Genomic DNA, 25784 nt, shown 5'->3' with positions numbered 1-25784 from the left:
ATTTTAAACAAGTATGACCTATTAAATGTGTATCTTTAATAAAGCAAATAGTTTACTTTTACAGAAGCTTTAAAATACAAAATGTACAGTTCCAGTTCAGAAGCATTAGCTATTCACAAGAAGCACTGCAATAAGGGTAAGTTAACTAAGCACCCAAACCCTTGCACTTGGCAGTGTAAGTGAAGTTTAATGGCAAGACTCATTTGCCAAGTGCAACAATTCCTAAAATTACCAGTGTTCAGAACAATCGGAAGCAAAGGACATAGTAGCACCTACGTGGTCAAAATGCAGACAAACTTTCTTTGTTTTCACAATTCACTTATGTAGGTCCAGAAACTTGCCAGCATTTGTAATTACAAATAAACTGCAAAAACTATAGCGATAATTTTGGCACTTGTTAGAAAAAGTTTGAAATTAAGTGTTTTCGTTAACTACCATTTTGGTCTTAGTATGAATAACCAGTAAATACAGCCAAATCTAGGATTTAATATTAGATCTAAATGACAAGATTTAGGAAACTCAAAACCATTCATCAAGTTAAATAACCACTAACATTTTCAGCAGAGGGTTTTCAAAATTATAGTAGTACAGACCATTAACAATTTACAGACAGAAGCCACACTGATTGTGCAAAGCACATTACTGTAAAAAGTCTATGTACAGCAAACAAATCTTTGTAAACATGGTAAGTATGAAGTTTCAGAAAACATGGTGACAATATCATAAATACAGGCAACATTGGCATCCTCAAACAGCACAAAAGGTAACAATCTGGGCCTGCAAATATAGCCCGTCACCATACAAACAAAAAAGGTGGATGGGTTTTAAATACCCAAATGTTTAATAGTTTTAGTGTTGTGTATACTTTTTTATTTATATATACATATAACGTATTTATTTTTTGGTATCTTTACATATAGATGTACTTAGCTTGTAAAAACAAAAACAACAAATGTGCTTTATCTTCATTGAAAAATTATGTAGTTAGAACTAATAACCCATTTTACTAGTAGTTAACATATTAGAATGATATGACTTAAGAAAAATACAAAAATAAGATTAATACTGTCAAAACTCTTATACCAGAAAATATTGTGGTTTTTAGACTCTTTCAAAGATGAAATATGAAAATTTAAATAAGCTCTAACTATATAAAGAATCTTCTGTAATCTCAATTAATATACAGTGGGATAGCTATACATATATTTACCATTGTTCTTCAGTTTTTAAGCACCAGTCACTCTCCCGGATCCACTTTGGTTGGAAGATTATTCCTAATTCCACAGGTTCACTTAATGGCACATATTGACTGCAAATAATTACTTTATCCTTTTAAAAAAAATAACGTTCTTTTAACTAAATGCTACCCCACATTTCAGTTTAGTATCTTCTGAGCCAGCTCACAATTTTTAATCAACTGTAGCATCTGAAATAAGACTTTAAATACACGCAAGTAGTCTTTTAGGCTATATTTTCACACAATTAAGGAGCACTGTGTGGATAATGCCTTTGGCCAAATGAAGCAGTAAGAAACAGTGTATTTATTTGAAAACCAGTGTCATATTATCCACACAGGTGCCGCCTCCTTGAAGCAGCTCAGATAACATTTGTGACACAAGGTTGAGTGGTTCTGCCGATCTTTACCGAGCGTAAGGAACCTACCACAAAACTCTTATTTCGCAACCGCTTCTGCAACGGTTTCATCATGAACTCACTTGTGTGGCACACCAAAAGCTGCTGTTGCACTTCATGTAAAAAAAGCTGCCCACAGGCCAGTCACGGAGAATACAAAGGCTTTACAGCTTGTCCCGTTATAAATTTGCACAGTGTTGAGCAAACTGACCACTATGTATTTGCTTCAACATATTCAATGTGTTTCAGTAAGATGTTCAACTATAAATCTATATGAAAAATAGCTATAAAATACAGTGTTTCTCACATGGTAGTCCTTCAACAGTTCTTCTGAAAAAAAGGTTCTGAAAGTAAAGGCAATAGACACGTTTTTAAAAGCATTTTTGCATCACAGTTTTGGGCTGTTTCATGTACAAACAAACAAACATATTGGCCATATTTGCTCAGCACTGTAAATCAGAATTCCAAGAGTTTGTGTATCTCACCCAAACCCCCTCAATTCCATATTTAATGAGAGAAACAGGATACAGCCAATACACAATTGTGAAACAAAGTTTACGTCATTTATGTTTGGCCCTGTGCTGCGTTTTCCAATACGAAAAGCAGTTAGTACTGATGCAGGTAAGATGGTCTGCGTTCGTGCTTTACTGGAAAAGATTTAAAGCCCTTATTCATCTGTTTGTGCTGGGAAGCCTGTTGTGATTGCTGCTGCTGCGCGTAGGCAAAGTTCGAGGAGATTCCTGCTGCTGGAGCACAGTCGTTGGCTGCTGCCCACATGGGTGACTGGAGGATCTGCATCGTGTCGCTCCACTGGCTGACCGGGCTACTCATCGGATACAGAGACGTACTCTGACTGGGTAGCGTGTTTGTGACAGAGGACGTGTGCTGCCAGGGTGCCTTCGGAGGCCAGGTTTTGGTTTTATTATCCTGAGAAAACAAAATTAGTTTGTTTTTTTCTTGGGGGGGGGGGGGCATTTTTATTTATTTTTTTTTTAATAGCAAAACATTAGCACATTTTCAAAGATTTATTACGTTTGAAAGCAGAACTGATGCCTGTGTATGGCACTCTCAATTCTTAAATTCTTAAAATATCTGCCTACTGAAAAACCTTTTTATCTACTTCAGCACATTTGCTTGACATACAGTAGCCCTGCTCCAAGTCAAAATTTCTAGCAAGACAGGTAATAAATCGGGTGAAGCTTTCGCTTTCTCTGCACAAACAATTCAAATTGACTGTGTTGCCTCTTAGCTTAACTTGAAATCTTTGGTTTTGCAGTAATTTCTGCTACAAGGGAAAAAGGTGAGTTCTAATTTTAATATTTAAAATTGGAAACTGATAAAAGCATCCAGTACTACTTGAGTGCAAACAGTTTGTGTTTTAGCTGCTGTAAGCAACCTGGAGATACAGATGCTGTGCTGGTAAACCACCCCGACATGCACACAGGAAAAATGACTCAGCAAAGCCATTTTCAGCTTACCTGATTACGGTCATCTGCTGCAGGAAGAGGTGGTGATGGCAGCATACTAAGTTCCTGTTCACCACTACTGTGTTTTCTGCACACACACACACCCCCCAAAAGAAAAAAAAAAAAAAAAAAAAGAGTGAAATTTACTTTTTTGTTGTTAAAATGAGTCACCCACATCAATCTGCCGCTGGCATATACCATTCCATAGTTTCAGTCTGTCATACTTGACAGCCTAGAATGTGTACTGACGTCTCGTCTTGCTTCATGTGGTTTGGCTCAATACAGGCAAAAGCAGCAATGTAGAAAGAAATCCACTGCTGAATACTCTGAGAGGCTTGACAGTGCAGCAGTTCTTTGAGCAACAGCTTCAGCAACATGCACTTGTTTATAGAGGCAAAAGGAAGAAGGGCTAGTCTTTTGCCCACTTGGAATAAATCTGCCAGAAATTGCCTTTTTTCTCCCATTATCTGCTCTCCTTTTTGTTGTTTTTTTTTTTAAAGTACCTTTTCTGATACAACTTTACAGACAAGACAGAGAAACAGTTGAGCAAGTAAAACATCTGCTGAAGCACAGTGACTTCACCGAGGAAAAATGTTACACCTTTGGTTTAAATTTGTGACATAATACCTAGTATCAAATAGAATTCCTTGACCACATGTGCATTCTGGAAGGTTTTGTCCTTGGTTTTGTTTGGTTGGTTTTTGTGTTTTTGTTTTGTTTTGTTTTTTAATGGGGAAGGGATTTGAGGTGGATGGGTTTAGATTAAAGCAGAAGCTTTTATCCTTTCATCCTTTAAAAAATAATAAATATCACCATGCTCCAATCATCAGGCCTCCACAGGTGAGCAGTCCTTTGCAGGTCAGTTTAGAACACTCAACCCTTGCGCCTTCTCTTACTGTATATTTTTTTAACTATGGTATTTTGTCAGGCCCTCGCTTGTAGAATGTTTTTCTTCTTGAAAGTAACATAAGGCAGTAGGTACTGTTACTTCAGCTTAAGTTTTTGTTTAATGAAGCACGCTCTTTGGAAACTTCATTCTGCTCTTCAGAGCACTACATAAAGCACAGGCTTTTGTTCTTGCTTTGTTAATTGCTCCATGATCGACCTCTAGGTATCTGGTGGCTTGGCAGATTAATTCACCCATTAGATGTTTATTGTACACACAACTACTACTTCTTCTGTGACTGCTTATTGGGTGAATCTCTTCAATTAATTTCCATTTAGCATTTATTGAAGCTCAGTCCCTGTCCCCTCTATGTAAAATCTTGGTAAGTGTAAAGATCTGGAAAACAGCTCTTTTTGTTGATTCTTTTCAACCTGCTTGCCTTAGTCCCAGTATTTTCAACACCAGTATACTTCCTCTCTGGCAGTGCATATGAAGACAGCGATCTGGGTATGATCTGCAGGAAACTGGCAGTACACCCACTGCCTTTCCTCTGTCACCAAAAAGCAGACAGACAATCTTTTATCTATATGTATCGACTCCCAAATTATTCTGTGACCTAACCAAAAATAAAATATTTGGCTACAGAACTAGCTCCTTATTTTTTTTAGAAAAGGCTCTGAAAAATAGTTTGAGAAAATGATCCCAGACTGGAATTGAGTTGGTATTCGTGCTTCCTTTTGTGCCTTTTATTATGGTCTTAACTACCCTCTGCTATGGAATCATGGAGGTTCCAAAGATACCCGGCTTCCAGCCCTTTAGAAAAGCAGAAAGCAACTGTCACAATTCATACTACTACTTTTAACTGGATTGTTCACAGTTGAAAATCCTGACTTATTTTTTAAGTCACAAAACTTATACTTGAATGCAATTAAACCTCCTCTTCACAGTCAGAAATAAAGGACTAAACAGGCATGTATTTACAACTACTGAAACAGCGGTGGTAGGCGAGGCGAGACAACAGTCTACACAACATGAGCAGCTGTACTTCTTGAGTGCCACACAGTTGCAATACAAACCAGGAAATAGGAACTTGCCAGCATCAAAATGCACAATGTTTGGGGCATGACAAAGCTGCACCGAAGCACAGAGTTTTAGAAACCCAATTCAAAAACCATCTCCGATGCCTCAGTAGTTTAGAAAGAAGTGGCATCCAAAATAGTTTCTTGTGGAAGAGGAAAAGGGTGAGATCTTTTCTAGAGATGCTCAATATCAGCTAACAACTGGCTACGTGCACAGGTGCTAGTTTGTATAAGGAGACAGCTACTAACATAACTCAATCTGGGAACCTTTAGCATTGAAGATATACTATAGGGTGATCCATATCATCCAGTGTAGTATGCAAACTGACATTTGTATAACTTCACCTTATCAGCAGGAATTTCCTTTGTGTGGCTACTGAGATGAAATTATCAAAAAAAGAAGGATCGTACAAAGCGGTATGTATTTCTGTTTTGCTCACCTTCGCTGCTTTACAGCAGCAACAAGGTCTGGCCCTGAGAACATGGAGAACAAACTGTCTCCATTAGCTGAGGAGGTCTCATCACTTGAGCTGGCAGAGTCTCCTTGAGTACCAGACCAGCTATTTGTCACATCACTGCAAGACAAAACGTTGTATTAGTCCTTGTATTTACAGCACCTGGTCCAGACCGTATGCCCTAGCTAGGCACGCTGAATCTTTGTTACAGGTGATACCTCAGAGCAGAAAAAATTCAATACTTGGTAAAATGTACCAGTAATACAACTACTTTCGCTTACTTCTGAGCGATCACATCAACTGCCGTGTCTGTTACAGTCACTTTATGTATTTTACTAAAATAATTATACAAATTAAAAGCGTTTCCCTTGGTCAGGAAGGGATAACAAGTGATAGCTGGTTTTGGAATCGCTAAGCACTTGACTCTTTGCAAAACTGAGCTGGAACATGTACTTGTCCTACTGGTTTTGAGCTAGCTTGAGAGTCACAGCTATTATGGACAAATGGACCGAGGGTCTTGAAAAACTTCTCTTGTAATAAATAGTTACGATTTGGAAGAGATTAAGAACTACTAACATGCTTGCTGTAAGGTACCTGCCTTACAGTACCACCAAAATTTTAAGTGCCTAAAATCTGGAAAGCTGAATTCAGAGTTAGGCGCTGCAACTTTGACAGCATCACTTTTCATCAAAACTAGGTCTTAAAGGTTTTCAAAATACCAAAAGAAAACCGTTCTGAATGAATCTGCTATAAATTCCTTATTTTCTCTGTTCGAGTCAAAGTCTGTATATTTGCCACCCTAAAGAAGACATCAAACAAACGGCAGTGCTTCAGTATCAGCAAAGCAGGGAGGGCTCAGATTTCTCACTCTTGATGTAACGAAGGGCAGCTTCTACAGATGCAGCAGCAATTGGGGAAAAAAACCAAAACAACCCCCCTCAGTATTCCCACATTCTGCCAAGTTTGAGTGTAAAATGGGCTCATATACACAATAAAAATATGTAGCCTGTCCAGACTCTTACCCTTCTGTGAAATACTCAGGAAAAGGCCAGGTTTTATGAGGATCATCAGGAAGAGGCCAGTTGCTACGTGTGTTGCTTGGACGACGGACGAGCTGTGCTTGCCTTTTTTGTTGCATAGCCTGGTTGACCCCAGCAACATAGCGGGCAAATTCTGGATCGGAGCCAACTGAATAAAAGAAACCAAGAAGTCAGTTGCTGACATTCAGCTATTTCTACTGCAATTATCCCCCTCATTTAATCCTTTGGGCTTGACTATACCCCAACAACCGAAAATAATTCCCTCACTGATAATAAATGCCATACAGCAGTTGATAGCTTTTCATGGAGCAGTGAAGAACACTGAGTAGCACTGAATGGGAAATGTTTTTAGAGGTAGATACGCACCATCCACGTGTGGTGAATAGTAATTCTCACATGGAAGTACACCTGCCCCTTGCATTCTGTCAGGGAAACAGTATTTGTCACTATGATCATGTCTATACACTGAAAGGTCCGATGTCCCATCAGTGGACACTGACAGAATTAAAGCCTGAACATTTACCCAAGCTCGTAGAAAAAGAACATAATTATTATAGTTGATTCCAGATTGCAACAGGATTTCCAGCTAGGCTGTGATCCTGCTTGCTTTGAGAAATCAGAATCTCAGATTGATCATGTTAGAAAATACAACCCAGAAGCCACCTACACTTTACGAAGACTAGACAATTTCAAAAACATTCTGATCCTGACCTGCAAGGTACTTCCAAATACGTTTGATATTTAAGAGAAAAAAGCAGTAATTCTTAAAAATAAAAATCCTTCCATTTTTAAAGTGCTTTACGTCTCCCAAGCATCTGGTAAGTGACCTGATAAGTGATAAGCACCATCTTGAGCAGACACAGCAAAAGCCTTAATCCAAAAACGTTTTACATTCCTTCATCAGCTTCTTACAGATGATAAAAGTACTGCAAAATACATTTTTGGTAACTAGTTAAGCCTTTGACATGAAAAGCCCTCGATTTTTTAAATTCTTAATTAGCGGATTTGCATCTGAAAAAGAGACATTTTCAGGCTCTAAAAATATTTATCAAAAAAGTAATGCCATTTGTTTCAAATGATGAATGTACAGTCTGGAAATGAAAGTTTTGTGGTTTAAAGCTTTCTGTACTACAACTAGAGCTCAAATTGAAAATTCCTGTATCACAGCTCACCCTGGCAAGTTATATCAAGGGAAGTTATCTTTTCAATGGAAAAATCTATTTGATTGGAAGGGATTTTTGTTTCATTTGGGTTTTTTAAACCCCAGACTTGTGGAAAAAACTGTTTACTTACCACTTCAACTAGAAACATGTATCTTAATCCACAGAGTGCCATGCATCAACTTAAGCTACCTTTTCAGAGTATTGCTTTCAAAGTCCTTAATATTAACCATATCAAATGGAACAAAACAAGTAGCCTTATGTAGATCAAAAGGAAAAAACTACAGAAATATAATGGATTCACAATGCTAAAAATGGCAGTCTCTTGTAACAATGCATTCTTTTTTTCCCTCTACACATACATGTAACTTGGTGCTCGGTGAAAATAATTTTACCCTTCCGTAAAAGGCTGTGATAATCATTAAGTACATACCATCGTTAAGTTTAAATAAGATGAAGCTAATTCAGACTTAGAATTATTAAGAAGCTTTTGATAACTACGATGCCTAATTTTGCCTTACGAACTTCCAGTAATTTATCAACCAAGTTGACAAAACAACTATCAAAACTATAAGTAAAACGAACTGATTTCTGAGACGCTTACACAGTCCTAACACACACATGCAAATGAGCACAGGAAACATATTCATGGTTTGATAAAAGGTTTTCCTGTTAGTTTTAGTGCTGCCTCTCTCCAGGCAGCTTTCATAAATGCGTACTACAAAGGTTTCTGTAGCCACGTCCCAGGCCAACAGAAATTATATTTATGAGATGATAGATTTTTCAGTTGTTTTTAGTACTATCATCAGAAGAATTCATTAATCTCCTTTTAGGCTCTACAGTCAATTTCATCATCTTTAGCTATTTGCTTATGGCTATAAAATTTTAGCTCACTTCATCTTTGACAATAATCCCTCTACATTCACAATTTATTGGTGGTTCAAATACATCTGGCAAACCACATGGCACTTGCTCTTTAGTCCCTAATCTTTCAGCGTCCAAGCTTTTCACTTCACTAACAGCTGTAGAATAGGAACCAGTATGAATCCCATGGAATTGCACCGTAACGGAAAGGAAATGCAGGGAGACATGGGGAAGAGGCGATCTGGCTGTATCTCCAGACAGCAAGACTGGGGAAGAGCTGGAAGGATTATTCGGGAAAGATATGGAATATGTACGTTCAGGAGTTTGGTTTTAAACAGTTATACAAATTAACGATAGGAGATACATCATCTGTAAATATCTGCTTCAGTATTTTCATGTGGTCCATACAGAGAAGGTCTGAACTACTACCATCTGGGACAAGAAACAAAGAATTCGTTCCGATTCTTACTTAACAGAAGTTACTTGTACTTTAGTACACCTTCTGTTGAAAAAGAAGGAAGGCATACATATAAATATGTTCGCCTTTGTAAGCACTCCAGCACCTGGAAGTGACAGTTACTGCTAGCAATATTTAACAGTATTCTTTGTAAAAGGACCCTTAAAAAAAGTGTAAGAAAGGAAAAGACACACACCTGCAGGGTCAAAAGGCAGGATTTCTCCCAACATCCCAAACACTCCATCAGTTTGGTCACGATTTGGCCAAGTGTTGTTTCTAGGTCCTTGTGGTTTCTGTCCTAACATCTCTGACACCACATTGTCCATATAGCTGCTCACAAGACCCAAGCTGTACAAATCAGAGCTTAAATCTGAAAAACCAGGATTGTTCCACTGGTTTATATGAGACAATCCAGCTCCAACAGCCTGGGCTGGCTGCTGTGAAGAATTAGTCAGCCATTTGGCAGGTACACGTTGCTGTGGTCCAATAGGTTGAAGCAAGTGTTGGTAATACTGCATCTGCTGCTGCTGCTGCTTTTGTGACTGTTGTTGCTGTGACAAGCCTTGCTGAGAAGGATGCAGTGGTGTATGAGAGACAGATTGCGGTTGCTGTTGTACTGCTCCTGATTTTTGTTCTGTTGCTGCAGAGGATGCAACAGAGTTCCTTCTTTTCACCATTGGAGAAGTCTGCTGGGATTTGCCCATGTTAAAACCAGACAAGAAATCTATAACATCCTGCATTTCTTGGTCAGTTGGTAAATTCATACCTTTGTCATCCTTGCCATCATCCGGTTTGAAAAAGTTGTCCCGTCTTTCAATTAGAAACCCATTCACTAGCTGATTATTTGTGCTCTGCATTGACTGCAGCGGATCTGCAGTCCTAGGAAAATTACCAATGTTCAAAATGCTTTGTAACCGTGCATCTATGTTAGCAGGCATTTTAGCTTTCTCCTCCGAGTTGGAACTTATGAAGACATTTTTGGAAGGTGTGTTGGGGATTGAATAACTTCCAGTATTACTTGCACTGGTGCAGGAAGTTTTTTTTGTAAACCGTGAAGTCAGTTTTGAGAACGTCTTTTGCAGACCACCTGAAGATTTGCTTCCATTTCCGGATGGCACGTCAACTGGATTCCCAAAGTCTGAGATTTCACGCTGCAACTGGATCTGAATACAAGGCAAAGCTTGCTCCCTGCATCAACAAAAACATGTCTATCAAACTACCTAATACACAACTGAGTTTGCACTTTGGAGGAAAATGCATCAGAGTAATAGCTACTGAAAGAAACAAAAGCAAAGATCACCAAGTTCATCAGCCACTTCTTATGGTAACAATGCAAATTATTACTGCTATTTGCAATAGCATTAACAACTTTCCATCCCTTAAGAAATTTTAATTTTACTTCAAGACCTAAACAGAGACTAATTTAATATAAATCAATTATTTTAGTAAAAGAAAAACAAACACTTTTGTACACTTGGATAAGCTGCTGGTTTGGTATTAAAAAAAAGAGTGCTGTATCTCTCTATGTACCCACAAGGTACCTATGTAGATTTCCAATTTCTTACTCTCAGTTTGTCTACTGTTTTCCCTTCTGGCAAATGGCACTATCAAATTCCTCAGTACAGATCTTTCAACAATGATTTCTTCGTTTTAAATAGGAAAGTAGAGCATGAGGCTCAAGAGGAGATGTACCTTCCTTCCTTCCACCTGTATACATCAAACACAGCAGTGTAGAGCACATCTACTAGCCCCAAAGTCTTCTCTGGATCCAGACTCCTCTGTAGCAAAGACATTGTTGCTGGATCTTCTTTCAGACACCTGTAATCATTAAGTTAAGATTATAATTTTTTTTTTAATTAAACAATTTCACCATACTAGTCCGATAACAACAGGCCAATTAATGCATTACTACTACTCTTACAGAGGTGCAACTAGTAAAGGCAGCATAATGTATGAATGAATGCCTGAGGGTTCCTAAAGACTGCCTGCAGCCTGTTTTTCTACTGTTGAATATACGACTAATATAACGATAAAATTAAAGAGTTATATAATTTATTTTCAAATCATGATTAATGATTAGCTCTTTAGCTGAGCAGGCACAGAGGTAAGAAAGAACAAATACACAAAGCCCATTTCTGGTAAATGACAACTCAACAAGCCTGACAGAACACCAGCGCACGGCTGCAGCCCGGAGTCCATTGCTGAGAACCCTCAGCCTGACAGATTCCACGTGGGAAATCACTCAGCATATCCAACAGGGTTGGTTGGTTTTTTGGTTTTTTTCCAAACAGGAAAATTTTACCGAGCTGTGAAGATGCAGGACGGACTACTGAATTTTCCTCATTAACGGCACAGAATTAGGACTAAGTCTGAGGTGGAACCAGAATAACTTCAATCTCAGCGTTAGGACATTTGCGGAGGACTTCAGGAGCCCCCCGAGCCGAGCCCAGAGGCACTCTCACCGCATGTCAGCAGGCGGAGCTCTCCCAGAGCGCACCAAGCCTGGCGCAGAGCTCTGCGCGACGGCCGGTCTTTCCTAACAGAGCAATTCACATAAAGAGAAGGGAGGAGCGACAGTTTATAGAAGAATTCAAGACGTATTTGGGTAACCACACGATCAGTTGACTTGTCGTCCTTCTGGACACCTCGCTGGTACCACCTGTAACAGGCTACCTCACTAAGGCTTCGGATGAATGAACGGCGTTGTACTGAAATTCTTAACACCAAGTCAGAGAGAATGAAGTGTTCTAGTTCCAAATCGTTGTTTCGAAAGGGAAGAAATCCTCACCTAAACTGCAGGTCAATCCTACCAGTGTTTACTAGGCAGTCAAGTAAGCCGGCAGGCATAGTGTCTTTTGGACCAGAGTTCTGCGGTTCACGGCAGCGCTTAAAGAACAGCTCAGTGAAGACAGAGCTAAAGCTCTCGCATTAATCTCACCTAATTCCTGGCCTTCCTGGGGCAACAGATGTGAGGACCTGCTGGGGAGGAGCATACCAGGAATACTGTAGGATTTTTTTCCTTCTCTTTCATCATCAAGCTTTTACTTTTTCTTTGAAAGTATGTCTTAGTGCCCCCCACGCCACCCCTCTTCTATTGCCTCCAACAGAGGCAGCGCTAGTACAGAGACAGCTAAAGTACAGCCGTGGTCTGTAAGGAATGGTGGTATCCAAACAGTTCCAGAGAAAGGAGCTTAGGGAGACGTGCCATAATTATATAGCATTCTCTCTTCCATAGGTACCGCAATATCTTTCCCTATATTTCAGTCATAGCCATTAATATAATCTGCAATACGGTATTTTTATTTACCAAGTTGATGGAACTTGCACCACAATTCTGGATCCTTCTAAACTTATCTGAGGAGCATAGGCTTCTTTATTTTCAATCTGTGCTGTGTCCACAACCACCTAGCAAATAAAATTAAAATAAAAGGGAAATAATTTTAAGAATTACTTCTAGTTATTTTATCACTCCTGTCATTAAGATGCAATAGTCTCAACGTCCTGCCACACTACAGGTACAAAAAAATAACCAGATAAAACCAAATCAAGTCACAAAATCATTGTAAGTTGATTTCTTTTTTAACATCTAAAGAGAAAATCAGTTTGATAAAGCAGTCTGTATTTCAAGGACTTAATTCTTCTCAATTGCGTACTGTAGTTATGTATCACTACGTAGTTACCAACTCCTTTACCTAACAGCTGGTAGTTACCAATGGCTTCATGTAACAGCCCCTACCTGTGAGAGGTGTGGCACTATTACTACTTTAATAGCTCCCAAACATCTATTTATCAAAATATTTAAAATAATTTAACTGCAGTGCATGGTATCATATAGATAAGTAGTATTTAGTCTGAAACCCGTCACATAGCTCAAAAGGCTTAACACCCCCCCCTCCCTTTTTAAGGTTATAAAATCCCACACCAACCTTTCTCCATTCTACCCGATGGAACTGTACTATTACTAATTCCCTATTACATAAAGAGAAGAAAAGTGACTGTTCAATTTGTTGAATTCTGAGCCTCCTGTAAGACATCATGAAAATCTTGAAAACCAGCCTTCTGTCATGAACCTTTCTTTTTATGGAATCGAGGAGGAATGGATTCACTTCAGCTTCATTTAAACATTAATACCAGTGATATTAAGTGCCATATTTGGTTTGTGCTTTCTGTTGTTGTCCAGCCTGCATGGGTTGGCCTTTTTGATCATTTCCATAATTTCCTATTTTGGTCATGCTGAACCAGCAGCTTTTTGGCAGCAGTCAGCAGTTCTTGCTTCAGTGACTAGCAGATTAGCTGTACCATTTATCCTTGAAATGGCAAAAAGTCCTCCAGTATAAATAAGCCTCAAGGGATATTCCTGGTTTTTTTGCAGTCATCCTACACTGGTTCTACTTCTGACTGGTTGTCTGCTACTAGTTATGAAGAAAAGTGAAATATGAATAATGCTGAGAGTCCCTTCTTTATCTTGCTTTAAAAAAACACCCAGTGACACCTGAACACAATTATTTCCCACCTTTTAGGTACTTGAGCATAAGACCTTACTTTTTCTCCCGTTGACTCTAAGCATTTGCTAGAGTTTATTCAAACCTGTAAAACATGTCTAAGCACAGTGACAAAACTCCATGCTATTATCCACTCACGAAAATACCTCTCATTTCATAATAGGGCAATTCCATTACTTTTTTTCCTTGTAGTTGTACTATTTTAATCATTTTATGTAATTTGGTAATCTGCAGTTCAGCTATATTACATTTATATAGTTGGGATAAGAAGAAATGAAATTAGAAGTCATTGTTTTCAGCACCCACAAAAAATACTGCCTGCATCTCGGACCTGTAAATTAGAACTAAAATTCTGATTTGTGCAGACCTACATCAGCTTGTGATAGCGGTGGACCGTAGTGCTCATTGTCTGGGCTTTGTTGTGGGTGCTGTGTCCTATCCCAACCCTGCCCTCTCTCCCATACCTTCCTTTTCTCCCTTTAAAAAAGGGTTTTACATTTCTCAACATTTGGTCAGAGTTATGACATCTGGGATTTAAACATTATTAGGAAATTCAGTGCTTCTGCAACGTACATTGGGATCTACTAGCACAAAAAAGGATGGCTAGAGACTCAGTTAAACCTTCTTCTCATGACTCTGCATGAGGCCAATTCAAAGCTTAATTTCCACTCATCCTCTGAATTCAACTATTTTAAAACACATTACTTAATTCAAACACTGAGATTTCTTCAGCTGACCCAAATCTGAAAAATACAATTCTTAATATACATGCTAAGGTAAAAAACTGCACTTTAAAAAATTATTTATGTTAAAAAACCTGAAGCCTAAAATAACCAAGCAAACATAAATATCTCATTGTGCTTTCCACTCTTAGCAAGTTTCTTCTTAAAAGGCACATGGCAAGACAGGCTGAAGATGGTGAGACTGTCAAGTAATGTTCTTTTTCAAAATCTGGCATTTAAATGACACACAATTCTGAACTAATGCAGACAGCTTAGTTTCTAAAAGTAGTAATCCAAAGACTATGTAATATTGTCCCATGATTCATTTACCCAAGTTCTACAAAAAATAAACATGTTCTCCCTCCCCGCCTGGCGGGTGCTTAGAGGATAGCTTCCTGTGCATCAGACAGCTATTGTTCTTGTTTTACAGGTGTTTCCTCTCTCACTTCCACCCAAAGAATGCTTTTAAGCAGCAAACTGCAATTTCTTGTCGTTGCATGAGACTACATACAAGCATAATTGAATCTTGTAAAGAATTATGGCACATAGCTTACAAAGAAAAACCTCAACCCTCACACCCTTCCAAACTGTAACAAATCAAAGTGAGAATTAATGAAGGATAGAAGGCTTGCAAGTATTTTGTCATGTGTATAGCTCATTACTTTGTCTTTGAAGACAGAAACCTGCTACTTTCAGAACCTGAGGTTCATGCAAAAATCTATGGAGACATTCATGATTCAACACATCTAGTATTCCTTGTATCAGCACTGTCATTTGTGCGAATGTATAAATTATGCTGACAACTCGCCAAATGTTATGATAAACCTGAATAATATCAGCACTTTAATTACCAGCAGGTCTAACTAGTTATGTCTAGACTGGGGGACACCAGCAAATTTCCAGGCTCCCGAGTCCGAATGTGCCTCAGGCCATTCCCTAAACGAATCTCATCAGGGCAGGACTCGGGTGTGCACAACACTGAAACCCCTTGGAAAGGAAACGGTGGGAGGTGCAGCATCCTCCAGGGCATTCCTCACCTAGACACTCAGGAGCCAAGAACTCCTCCTGAGTTACAGCACAGTCCCATAGGGCTGCTGAAAATCAGTTTGTTTCTTGGACTCATTTCCTGTACCTTGCTGCTGACTCCCAACATCCTACCACGATCTACAGCAAATGAAGACAATCCTACTTAATCATATCCTTTTTTCTAGTTCTTCTTGTATTTATTAATAATGTAATACACAATTCTCGAAAACACCTCAGTAGAAATTTGATCAATCCTACTATTCCGCAGCTCTTTCTCCCCCTGCAAAGATACCACCTTCTTATGCCTCCTTGCAAAACTTCCTTATACATAATGGTTAGTGTACATAACGGTTAGTGCACCACCGTCTCCTATCCTTAAATCCATCTACCACAGTGAAGTAGGGGTGGACTGCAGATGTACTGCCGTTACGATACGGAAGGTCCGTCCCTTAGATTTTAGGTCTTCTTTACATGAAAAGTCAGTTGAATTCTAGTGTGACGTGAACCCACTTCTAGTAGATATTTAATATTAAGGAAATATCTAATGTCTGATATCTGATATCTATCTAGTATCGAAGGAATAACAAAGCAGAAATATCTGACAAATTTATCATTTACAATTTATCAGTCACCATTACTGGAGAACCTACTAGCGATACTAAAACGCACGTGGTTTCATGAACTAGGACAGAAGGTCAAAGTCACTTAGTCAGCTGTGTGATTTGTTTGAAAAATGCAGTATTTACATAGTATGTAGCAATATGGATTCTTTCATCAGAAATTACAATTAGTTACAAAGTCCTGATGGCCTGCCACCACCTTGAACAAAGAAAGAGTATATGAATTAGCAAGAAGCATTTAGCTCATTGTAGGTTAAAGATTATTCAAAGAATACTTGACAAATTATCATAGGCAACAATGTACCTTTGTACTCGCATTTCCCTCCTATCCTGTTGCATTCTTGCCCCCATTTTGTTTGTCCAGTCAAATGAAAATTCACAGTAGTCCAAAAAAAAACCAGTGTCATGAATGACCACTTTATTAAATGAAGAGATTGCAGTAATACGTTATGGGAGCACAAATGCATTTTCTTTTCAGCATATGTTCCAAGCATATATTTTTAGCAACTCTTTAGATACTGTAAAATTCATGGGATTTGTTTCTAAAAGAACACATGTCTATATCAAGGTGTTTAAGGTGCTGTCCTCTGTTGGAGATGTCAGGTAGCATTAGTTGGTGCAGGGGACTTCCTGGTTTATGTTGGGGCGGGAAACTCACCTTCCATGCAAAGCAGAGAAGAAATGAAAAAAATGGCAGTTTTTAAAGCTTATCTGAGAGGAGGAGACGAAGGGGTGTTTCTTTTTAACACTATCATCTTTAGATTTGAAACCTTTCTATTTCAGTATGAACTACAAGTTCTATGTTCTCTCTAGTAACAGAGGCTACAAAGTACACAGTATATTCTGTTCCCATCAACTACAGATATCATGTATGACCTTGCATTCTACAAGGATACATTTTGCTCATAAATCATATTGGCTACAGTGTTACAAGTGGAGAAAGACAAAGTAAGAAACTGGAAATTAATTCCCAAGCTCTTTAAAAATATCTAGTTTCTCTTCAGGATGTTTCAGTAGCTCTTTTTTTTGCGAAGTCTATTCACAGTGACTTACCAGTCCAGCTTGGCCAAATAACAATTGTACAGCAGTTTTGCAGGCTCCTCGCCACGTGGAAGGGCAAACCTGATTTAGTACTTCAGTAACAGGAGAGTCATCCCGCGGTGTAAGTCCATTATGGCATCCAGCTTCCTTAATCAACTGCAGCATTGTGTGCTGAAAAAAAAAAATTCATCATACTAAACACGCAATTCAAAAATGTTAACACCGAGGCTTCCATTTGTATTTATCATTGTTCTACACATTTTTCAACCGACTATAGTCTGTTATCTCTGAACAGTCTTGTATAACTAGAAGCGCTCAACTGCAGAACAAAAATATGGAAGATATCTCTGCTCTTTAGAACACAACATTCCTCCAAAATCACAAACAGTATTTTTTGCTTATATCCTTGCAAAACGGTTTAATCAAAACTACAAAAAGCACTGCAAAGACAACCAAACAGCAGCATTTTGAGCTGTGGATTGTTTCAACTCTTTCAAGAGCAAGGAATTGGGCTTATCTTAAAAAAAAAAATAAAAAAAGTGTAAAAGTGCTGATTAAAATTGCCCAAATTACTTATGAACGGACATCTTTTCCATTCCTTTATACTGGAAACACAATTAACTTCTCCATGATTTTAAATTATTTTTAAAAAATTGATTAAAGTTTGTAAGAAGACATTAAAAGGTGCTGTGTTACAGAATATTTTTTCAAGTACATCCCTTGGCACTAGGCTGGGCCAAGCTTATTTTGACACCTAAGAATATAAAAGCTCTGAGGTGCCTGGCTAGGGCATCTGTAAGGGCTCACTCCTCTCTGCACTTCTTGATACCTAAACCCATCTATTTTCACAGTTCACAGAAGCTTCATCACCTTCTAGACTTCTGTGCTTCTCTCAGAATGGACTGTATTTGCCCAGGTGGTTAAAATGTTATCAGAAGCAGGCACGGACCTACAGCGTTATCAGTATCTTGTTTCCACAGGACGTCAGGCTAAAAATAGGCACTTTTAAATCAAGTTTGGCACAAAACTTCTACAGCAGTTTTTTTGAATTTTTAACGAGTTCTACTATTGTTTTCTTATTTTCCTCCCCGCACCCCACCCCTTCACTCCCGTGGTCAGATTCAGGGTTATTACCGTTTTCAGCTTCAGGTTTTCTGCTGCAGACTCATTAAAGGATATTCCTTTCAGAAAATGTGATCCTATCTGAACAGGTACAGTGGGCAGTTCACACTGAATTGGCTGAGGTGGAGTCTGTCTCCTTCCTGTTTGCTGGGCTTCAGCTTCACTGCAACAGCCCTGAAATACAAAAGAACAGACCAAGTAGAAAGACATGAGAAAATCCTAATGTAAGTCCAGTGTTTATTTTTTTTTCAATAGTCATTTTCAAGGTGAGAAGGGATGAAAGAGAGAACAGGTTTAGCAGATCCTACCTGAAGACTTGCTTCAATAGCTTTTGGGTTCAAGTGGAAGCCAGCTTTCATTGCATATTCACAATGGCCTAAACTCTCCAAAGCCACTTTGTAAGCCTGACGTTAAACAAAAAGTTGAGACAGCACAGGCATGTCAGCAAGTAAGCAAGCACGCAGTCACTGTGTCTGGATATATATATATATATAAGAATTGTTACACGGATGTACCCTACTCCCTTCTATGGCATACACACATTTATTACATAAGATTCTAATACTGTAATTCTCAAATACCTCATGGCTGCCTGTGGTACATATTTCTGCAGCAACATACTCCTTCCCTATTTCATTCCTCGGCCCACTGACTGTACTACATGCACATGAAAGCAGCAGACTTTAAAAACCACCTGCAAAGCACTGTCAATTTTCATGTTTAGCTCTTTGAGCTGATGTTCAGGGATTGCCACACTCTGTGAGCAGAAAAGTTGCTGAACTTCAATTCCTGCCAAACATCCATCACAGCCTCTTTCTCGCAGTCGAGATGTGGCCTGCAATGCAAAATAAAAATCCAGGGTAAAGAGGTTCAACATTAAACTGGGTCAAGCTTAATTAAATTTTAAAAAAGAGCAAAAAAAAACAAGAACCCACAGAGTTTAAAACATTATAAAGGATATGAGAAGCAGTACCTGGTAGAAAGTATCTGGAGGAGGTTATTTATTATAACTTAAACCTCCACTGCTACTCTGAAAGTGCAAATCTCACATAATTTGTACGGTGCACAGGTGTTGGCTAGCAACTTAATTCGACATTGTTTGCTGTTACTATTTCAGGTCCCTCTAAGGACTAAGGATCCCGTTACACAGGCCACATGATGACTGAGGTTACCAGAGGAGGGACTTGTAACTTCCACACAGAGGGTATTACTTGCCACGGAAACAGAAGATACATTTAATCATGTGTACAAACACTCCTGTGTACATGAGAAGCTAAATTTTATAAAATCGAGGGTGACTACTGTGGTGCAATTTAAGAAGAGCCACACAAGATGAAGATCATCTTAGCACAGGAAGAGAATAGCTTTATGTATTATGATTTTGAAAAATAAGAAATACAAAAAGCCAAGTATCTAGTTTTAACTGTAAAATACTACACTACTGAGCAGGGTAAACCAAACAGAAATCTACTCTCAGCTGCACCGAAGGCCTCAGATATGGCTTATTTTTCGGTCTAGGAAGGTGTCCTGCTTAAAGCAGCATGTCCAAACTGGGGATTTTTGGTACCACAGCCAATGGTCAGACACACTGCTCGCCTCATCAACACATACAAAATTACAGCATTTTCCGAGTATCTTAAAAAGAAAAAATAGTTTTGAGGTACTGACAAAGGATCATCTTAAACTTTACTCCAAAAGAGCAATGCCTTCTCCTGCCAAAGGGGCTGATTTTATATGGAAATATAATGGATTGACTTTCACTCCGCAAAGTGAAACTTTTGAAAGATCTCAGTATTTCAAATCTCCCTTGTATCAAAATGACTTGTATATTAGTCTATCAGAGACAGAACGCACATAAACGATTTATAGAGCACAGATTTTTCTTATGCTATCCTAAAACCCCACACGTAGCCTTCAGATTAGTTACTTCAGTCAATCATAAAAATTGAGAAGGCTCTTCTAGTGTCATTCCAGAAGCAGGGAGAATCTGTATTTTTCTGTTCTCCCCATATACATTTAAAAAGGGATTTGATTACTGTAATACTTGTACTGAACTCTATTTCAAAATACAGGTTTTATTAACAGAAACAGCTGAAGTAGGCTGTTAAGAAGGTAAAAGGCAAAGTTAAGGTCCCAGATTCTGCAAACCTAAGTTTAATTTTAACAACATTTTAAACAAAATTGACAGCAATTGCAGGGCATTTTGAGGAATTATAATAGTTTTAAGGGACTAAATACATTAAACATAAAATTAACTATTTTTATGCAAAAGGAGTAAAGCTATACCAGAATTAGACCTGTTAGGATTGTCTGTAATAAACCTACAGCACTCCCAAATCTTTAATGTATCCAGTGAAATAAATTTACGCTGCAGTAAAAGTTACAAATAATTCCTCTGCATTCATAGTCTAAAGGAAACTTGTTTGCTTCCATATACCTCACAGATGTTAGTTGACAAATGGAAACCTTGACAAGATTTCCAGTCAAGATGATTAATGTACCTGTGTGGGCTGCCAAATTAAGACTTCAAAAGCACATGCTCCAAGTTACCTGAATTTAAGGAAACTGTGCACTCAGTGTCTGAATCCATTTTGATCTATCAGTCTGCAGGCTTCAATAGTGCAAGGGAAAGCAAAAAAGCTCTTAAAACTAATTTTCTTTGTCAAGTACTTTTTTTCAGCATGAAAAGTAAGGATTCTACAGATGGCTAGTGTTTGTGAAAATACAAGTCCAGAGAGCAGTACATTCAAGTAATACATTTAACATTCCAACAACTGATGGATCAAGCAACATCAAGTTTAACAGCATGAAGACAAGCATTACAAGCTACCATAAAGATTTTAAAGTCTAAAATAGAATCCATGCTCAAAATTTAAGAGAAATGGGTATTATCTAAATTATTTTTCATCAAGATTTTGCTCTGTTTTTGCAAAGACTTTTTGTATGGTGTTTTTTTTAAATGCCCTCTCTCTGCCAAACCACATTTGAACACTGTTAATTTATTACTAATGACAAAAAGCTGTTTCCACTTGTTTGCACACTCCTTATGTACAACCATATCACAAAGAAAACTTTACACAGGGCAAAGATAGTATAATCACCATATAGGTAAAACAAGTTTTAGCATCCAAAACTAACTTGACCATGTTCCCCCCCTTCAGATGCTACATGTCTTTAAAATCAGAGATTTTCTTCCTTTATTAAGGCATTCAGCCTGAATTTAGGTTTCACTAAATGTAACTGCCTTTTCACTAAATAGAATGTCACTGCAGCAAGACCTCCATACCTCTGCTGCTCCTCTCCATGATCTTATTGCATCTTCTAGCTCATTTGTGGGGCTTAAATTTGAGGCTCCAGCCCCACTAACATTCTTTCTCTCCTGAGCTACAGCTTCAGCAAAGCAAGAGTGTGCCACTGGCTGGACTTTCTGCAAAGCTTGTGACAGGAACTGGAAATGGACCTGCATCACCGTCAAGAAACATCGCCCAAGTACCTGTGGGAGAAGAAACACACCAGTTTCAAGCAAATAGATTTCATGGAAGTTTCCCTTCTTCCTTTTAGTTTCTTACCTCAAACAGTGAACAAAGTTAAACAGAGATCTTTTGTAATTAAAATAATGCTTCAGATCATAAGTAACACATGATATTTAAGAATTTACATAGAAGGTGAACAGCGAGTGAGCATTGGTTTCTATGAATTAAGGGGAGATCAGACTGATCCCAAGTAATTTTTACTTCTGCACTCCAGTTACAATTATTTGAAGAATGAAAACCTTGTTAAGTTACTCAGCAATATTAAGTACATGAAACAAAAGTGGGAGTAGCACATTCTCACAAGGACAAAGTCAACAGCAAAACCCACTTGCACGTAGACCTAGCTGAATTTATGTTAAAAATCCCCAAACAAACAAATCTGAGTAATTTTAAAATATTATCATAAAATCTGAAGAGTTCAATCCAGCGGTCTATCTTCCAAGCAGAGCAGTAACTGGTAATAAGCATGAAAAACATTTTGCCATATAACACAGCGGCAACACAGTGCCATTTTTAGAATATAATAGTGACTGCAGAATGCATGCACAAAGTTGCAGCCCTGTCACTTGCATTGTCTGACAGGAACTGCTAACGCTGGCACAAATCTCTTCAGAATATTTCACTGAAATGGGTCATGTAATACTCAATCGGAAAGCCTGAGGGAAGGCAGGGAAGCAAAGGGCTGCTGGTCCCTCCCCATACTCACTGGGCCGAGGGCAGCACCAGCATCGAGCTGGGGAGACTGTGCCTACCTCTGCCAGGCAGAGCTGGGCTCCACGTCCTGGACCTCTGTCCCCTGCATGTTTGCATCCCCCATACACCTCCGTCTCTCACAGCAGTGCGAATGAGAATGAGAACCATGACCACAGACAGACATATGCCTCACTTACTACAAGCAAAACAAAACAGGTCACGCAAACTCCAGATTTAGGCGCAGCCACCACATGTGGAAGAACAGACAGGAGTGCAACCACCCAGAAGGACAACCTGGAGAGCACAGCAGCACAAAGAGGAGTGCTCCGTCTACCTTCAGGGTCAGGCTCTCCTACGCAGACAAAAGCTACAATAAAGCGTAACTAGAACGCAGCAAAGAAGCAAGTATTTTCTGAATTACTGTAGAAAGTATTTAAAAGATATTCAAAGCATTTTGTTTCTTTTGTGGAGTTCATCACACAAAGGGGTTTAAAAAGTATATTTGACTTTGATTTATTAAAAGAGACTCAACTTGAATTCCATTTTAGGAATAATTCATAAGATACACAGATAATGTACAAAGCCATCATGCCTTGGAGCAAATAAATCATCTGGCTTATTTTCAACTACATTCTTCTGGAATAAAAATATTCAGACACAGTGATCTAACTGGCAAGACTATAGTATCACAAACAGTTATATGCATTAACTATCTACTTCAGAAGAACCAGTGGTGGCAATGCTTTTTTCCATTGCATCCAGACTCCTTTTGACATTCCATTCTGGTTCAATCACTTCCCTTCTTTGTACAAGGCATAAAATTAAACATTTTTGGTCGTTCAGCTGACCTCTGAAAGTGGAGTTTGCCTTATTAAAAAAGAAGTCAGCAAATGATAAAATGAGTAACACTCCAACTTTCCTGGCTACAAGATTAGAAAGATTTATAAAATAACTGCAGGAAATGGCAACTGGTGATCTGAATATTTCTTTGTATGAAGAATGCAGTTCTCAGGGGAGTAAGAAACTAGGACTCATTAGGAATTTCAAGCCGATTAAGTTTCAAAGAATATTTAAGGTACAGAGGTTGAAGTTTCCCCTGCCTGGGAATAGTGCTCAAAATAAACAAATGATTTAGGTTTTAAGTGGCAGCACACAACATTCCTAGTATAATTTACAATGTTAAACAGTAAAGATAAATAGTAACATCTGCTTTACTGAACGTCTATTTTGTTTGAAAAATAATCTATTTCAGTCTTCATCAGAAATGGGTAAGGATGGTTTTAGCTGCTTAAATAAAATCCAAGTGGTAGAGGATTTTTGCACTGTTAAACACTCACTGCAGATGCCAAACTCCCTTTGCTTTAAAGTTCACTTCTTTAGAGTTTTCTTCCAAAGAGCTCAAACTCTTGTCTTAACTGTGGGAAAGAAATACGACCGCCACTAGTTTAACATATAGAGCCAGGGTTGGCCAGCAATTATTGAAGTGTGTAAAGCAATATACTGAACCTCTGCTGCAAAATCTGCAGAACAATATTAGCATATGGATCTGTGTTTTCCTCTCACAGTTAAAGACACCACCATCTCTTTTCTGAGCTTTTTTCTTCCTACTTTCCCATGCAAAAGTGTTTGACTCTCCTGGTTTAGACCATACTAAGAGCTAAAACCTAGAGACTATGTAGTAATCAAAGATGAACTGGAATCATCACAAGTCTCAACTAGTAAGTTTTTCTTGGTAGTGGTGGTGTTTTCTTAAAGCATTTCTTAGAATCATTTAGATTGCATATACAATGAGGTCTTCAGCTTGCAAACTTTTTGTCCCAAGAAATACATCTCTAGCACCTTGACTTTCCTAACCCATTACCAGGTTGGACAGCTATCTAGCTCAGCAGCCAAATAACCTTACCTAAAGGAATCTGTCTTCCTGTTTAGGCAGTTGGAAGCAATGGGACTTTTTGGGGCGGTCTCTTGAGACCTCCTTGCCTCTGAAACAGATGGTGAGTTTAATCAAACTAGTTGCATACAAACAGGAGTGTCAGGGGGAAGATGCAGCATTACATTACTCTGTCCCATATTATCCTCCTAATGGAGGCACATGATCAGCTTTGGAATATTTTGCTGGACAAAGGGCACACACAAAATTTCCAGATTTCATTGCTAAACAGTGATGCCATGCCAATTCCCTGGCAAGCAAATCTTATACAACAGATTGTTTAAAACAGAACACTACTAATAAAGTTAGGAAATAACCAGTTTCAGTCTTCCAATGATACAAATGCTGACCTGCTGTTCCAAGTAGCATTTTAGGTACTAAAATTCTCTCTTTTTTTTTCTTCTCTTTTTTTTTTCAGTCTATTTTCCTAAACAAAGCAAAGCACCACGACACACTTACTCAGTGGTTTCCCCCTTTTCCCTTAACAGAGTTCTTAATGGCTTTGGTAACGATAAGCCCTGTACACAACCTGTCTACCCACTGAAGAGACCAGATTAAAATAGCAATATAATGAAGTTAACAATGAGGTATGACTTAAACTGGTGTATCAGATTTTGAGATAACATTCTTTCCCACATATTACTGCAAGTGGGCAGAATTTTATTCATTTGTACTGTTTAGCAATACCCTGCAATTCAGAAGAGTGATCTCACGACCAGAATACCACCAAGGGAAGACACCATCCTGCTTACTGGAAAAAGAGTTATCTACAAGATAAACCAGATGCCAGCAAAGTCACACCTTTACTTCTACAGTATTGTGAGACATGGGCAACCTAACAGACTCGTTTCGGCTAACAGTCAACCTAAAAGCCCAGCAGCGATAATCTGATATTGACAGCTACTAAAATGGGAACTATAATTTAGCAAAAAAGCATTTAAGTGTTAAGCATTTTAAAAATGAAAAAGCAGCTATTAAAACATAATACAAAACATTTTTAAAGACAATGCTAGTAGATCTGAGAGCAGACCATGAGATTATAGACTAAGAGAAGAGCACAATGGCATTCCAGCAAGCCGTAGCATTTTCGACTGATTTGAAGCAGCTTTTTGCTACTAACAGTTCTTCAACTCAGAAAAGTCTCAAGCCAATCCCCACAAATCACAGGAAAGAAAAATTAGAAAAAATATTTAAATTGGGCTTTACCATGTTTGCTAAGGAAAGGCCACATTTTATATTTACTCAGACATTTTTGTTCCACAAGCTTCTTGTTCAAAAATCTTCAGTTATTTTATACACATAAAAGCAAAAAAATATCTCCATTTAATAAAAAATGAGGCATCCAAGTTAATATCCTGTGCCCATTCATGCTTCCCTTTTGTTTAGGAAGGCAACACATACATCTTTGTCACTACTCCCACTTTAAAGACAATACACCAGTTCTGTGTAACTAAACCAAGATTCACTATTTGTATTTTGCAGTAACGAGGCTGCTGCAAAGCTTGACAGAAAATGAGAAAATATACAAACTTTTTTCCACTTTTAATTTCACACAC

General features: G+C 38.4%; 1 protein-coding gene across 2 annotated transcripts in view; it reads right to left on the bottom strand.

The window, feature by feature from the left end:
- Positions 1-466: 466 nt before the first annotated feature.
- GARRE1 (granule associated Rac and RHOG effector 1) overlaps positions 467-25784 on the bottom strand; it is a 62235-nt gene continuing 36917 nt past the window's right edge. For both annotated transcript variants that reach the window (XM_040615320.1, XM_040615319.1), the window contains 12 exons: positions 21359-21565; positions 18767-18907; positions 18381-18476; positions 18085-18246; positions 16963-17121; positions 12347-12444; positions 10732-10857; positions 9236-10227; positions 6541-6706; positions 5504-5638; positions 3111-3186; positions 467-2559 (listed from right to left, as the gene is read on the bottom strand). In XM_040615320.1, coding sequence (XP_040471254.1) covers positions 2239-2559; positions 3111-3186; positions 5504-5638; positions 6541-6706; positions 9236-10227; positions 10732-10857; positions 12347-12444; positions 16963-17121; positions 18085-18246; positions 18381-18476; positions 18767-18907; positions 21359-21565 — 2679 coding nt within the window. In that variant the 3' untranslated portion in view covers positions 467-2238. The remainder of the gene's footprint in view (positions 2560-3110; positions 3187-5503; positions 5639-6540; positions 6707-9235; positions 10228-10731; positions 10858-12346; positions 12445-16962; positions 17122-18084; positions 18247-18380; positions 18477-18766; positions 18908-21358; positions 21566-25784) is intronic.

The sequence above is a fragment of the Falco naumanni genome, chromosome 15 (assembly GCF_017639655.2).
Source record: "Falco naumanni isolate bFalNau1 chromosome 15, bFalNau1.pat, whole genome shotgun sequence".
NCBI lineage: Eukaryota > Metazoa > Chordata > Aves > Falconiformes > Falconidae > Falco > Falco naumanni.
This window is presented reverse-complemented; position numbering and strand designations above follow the sequence as displayed.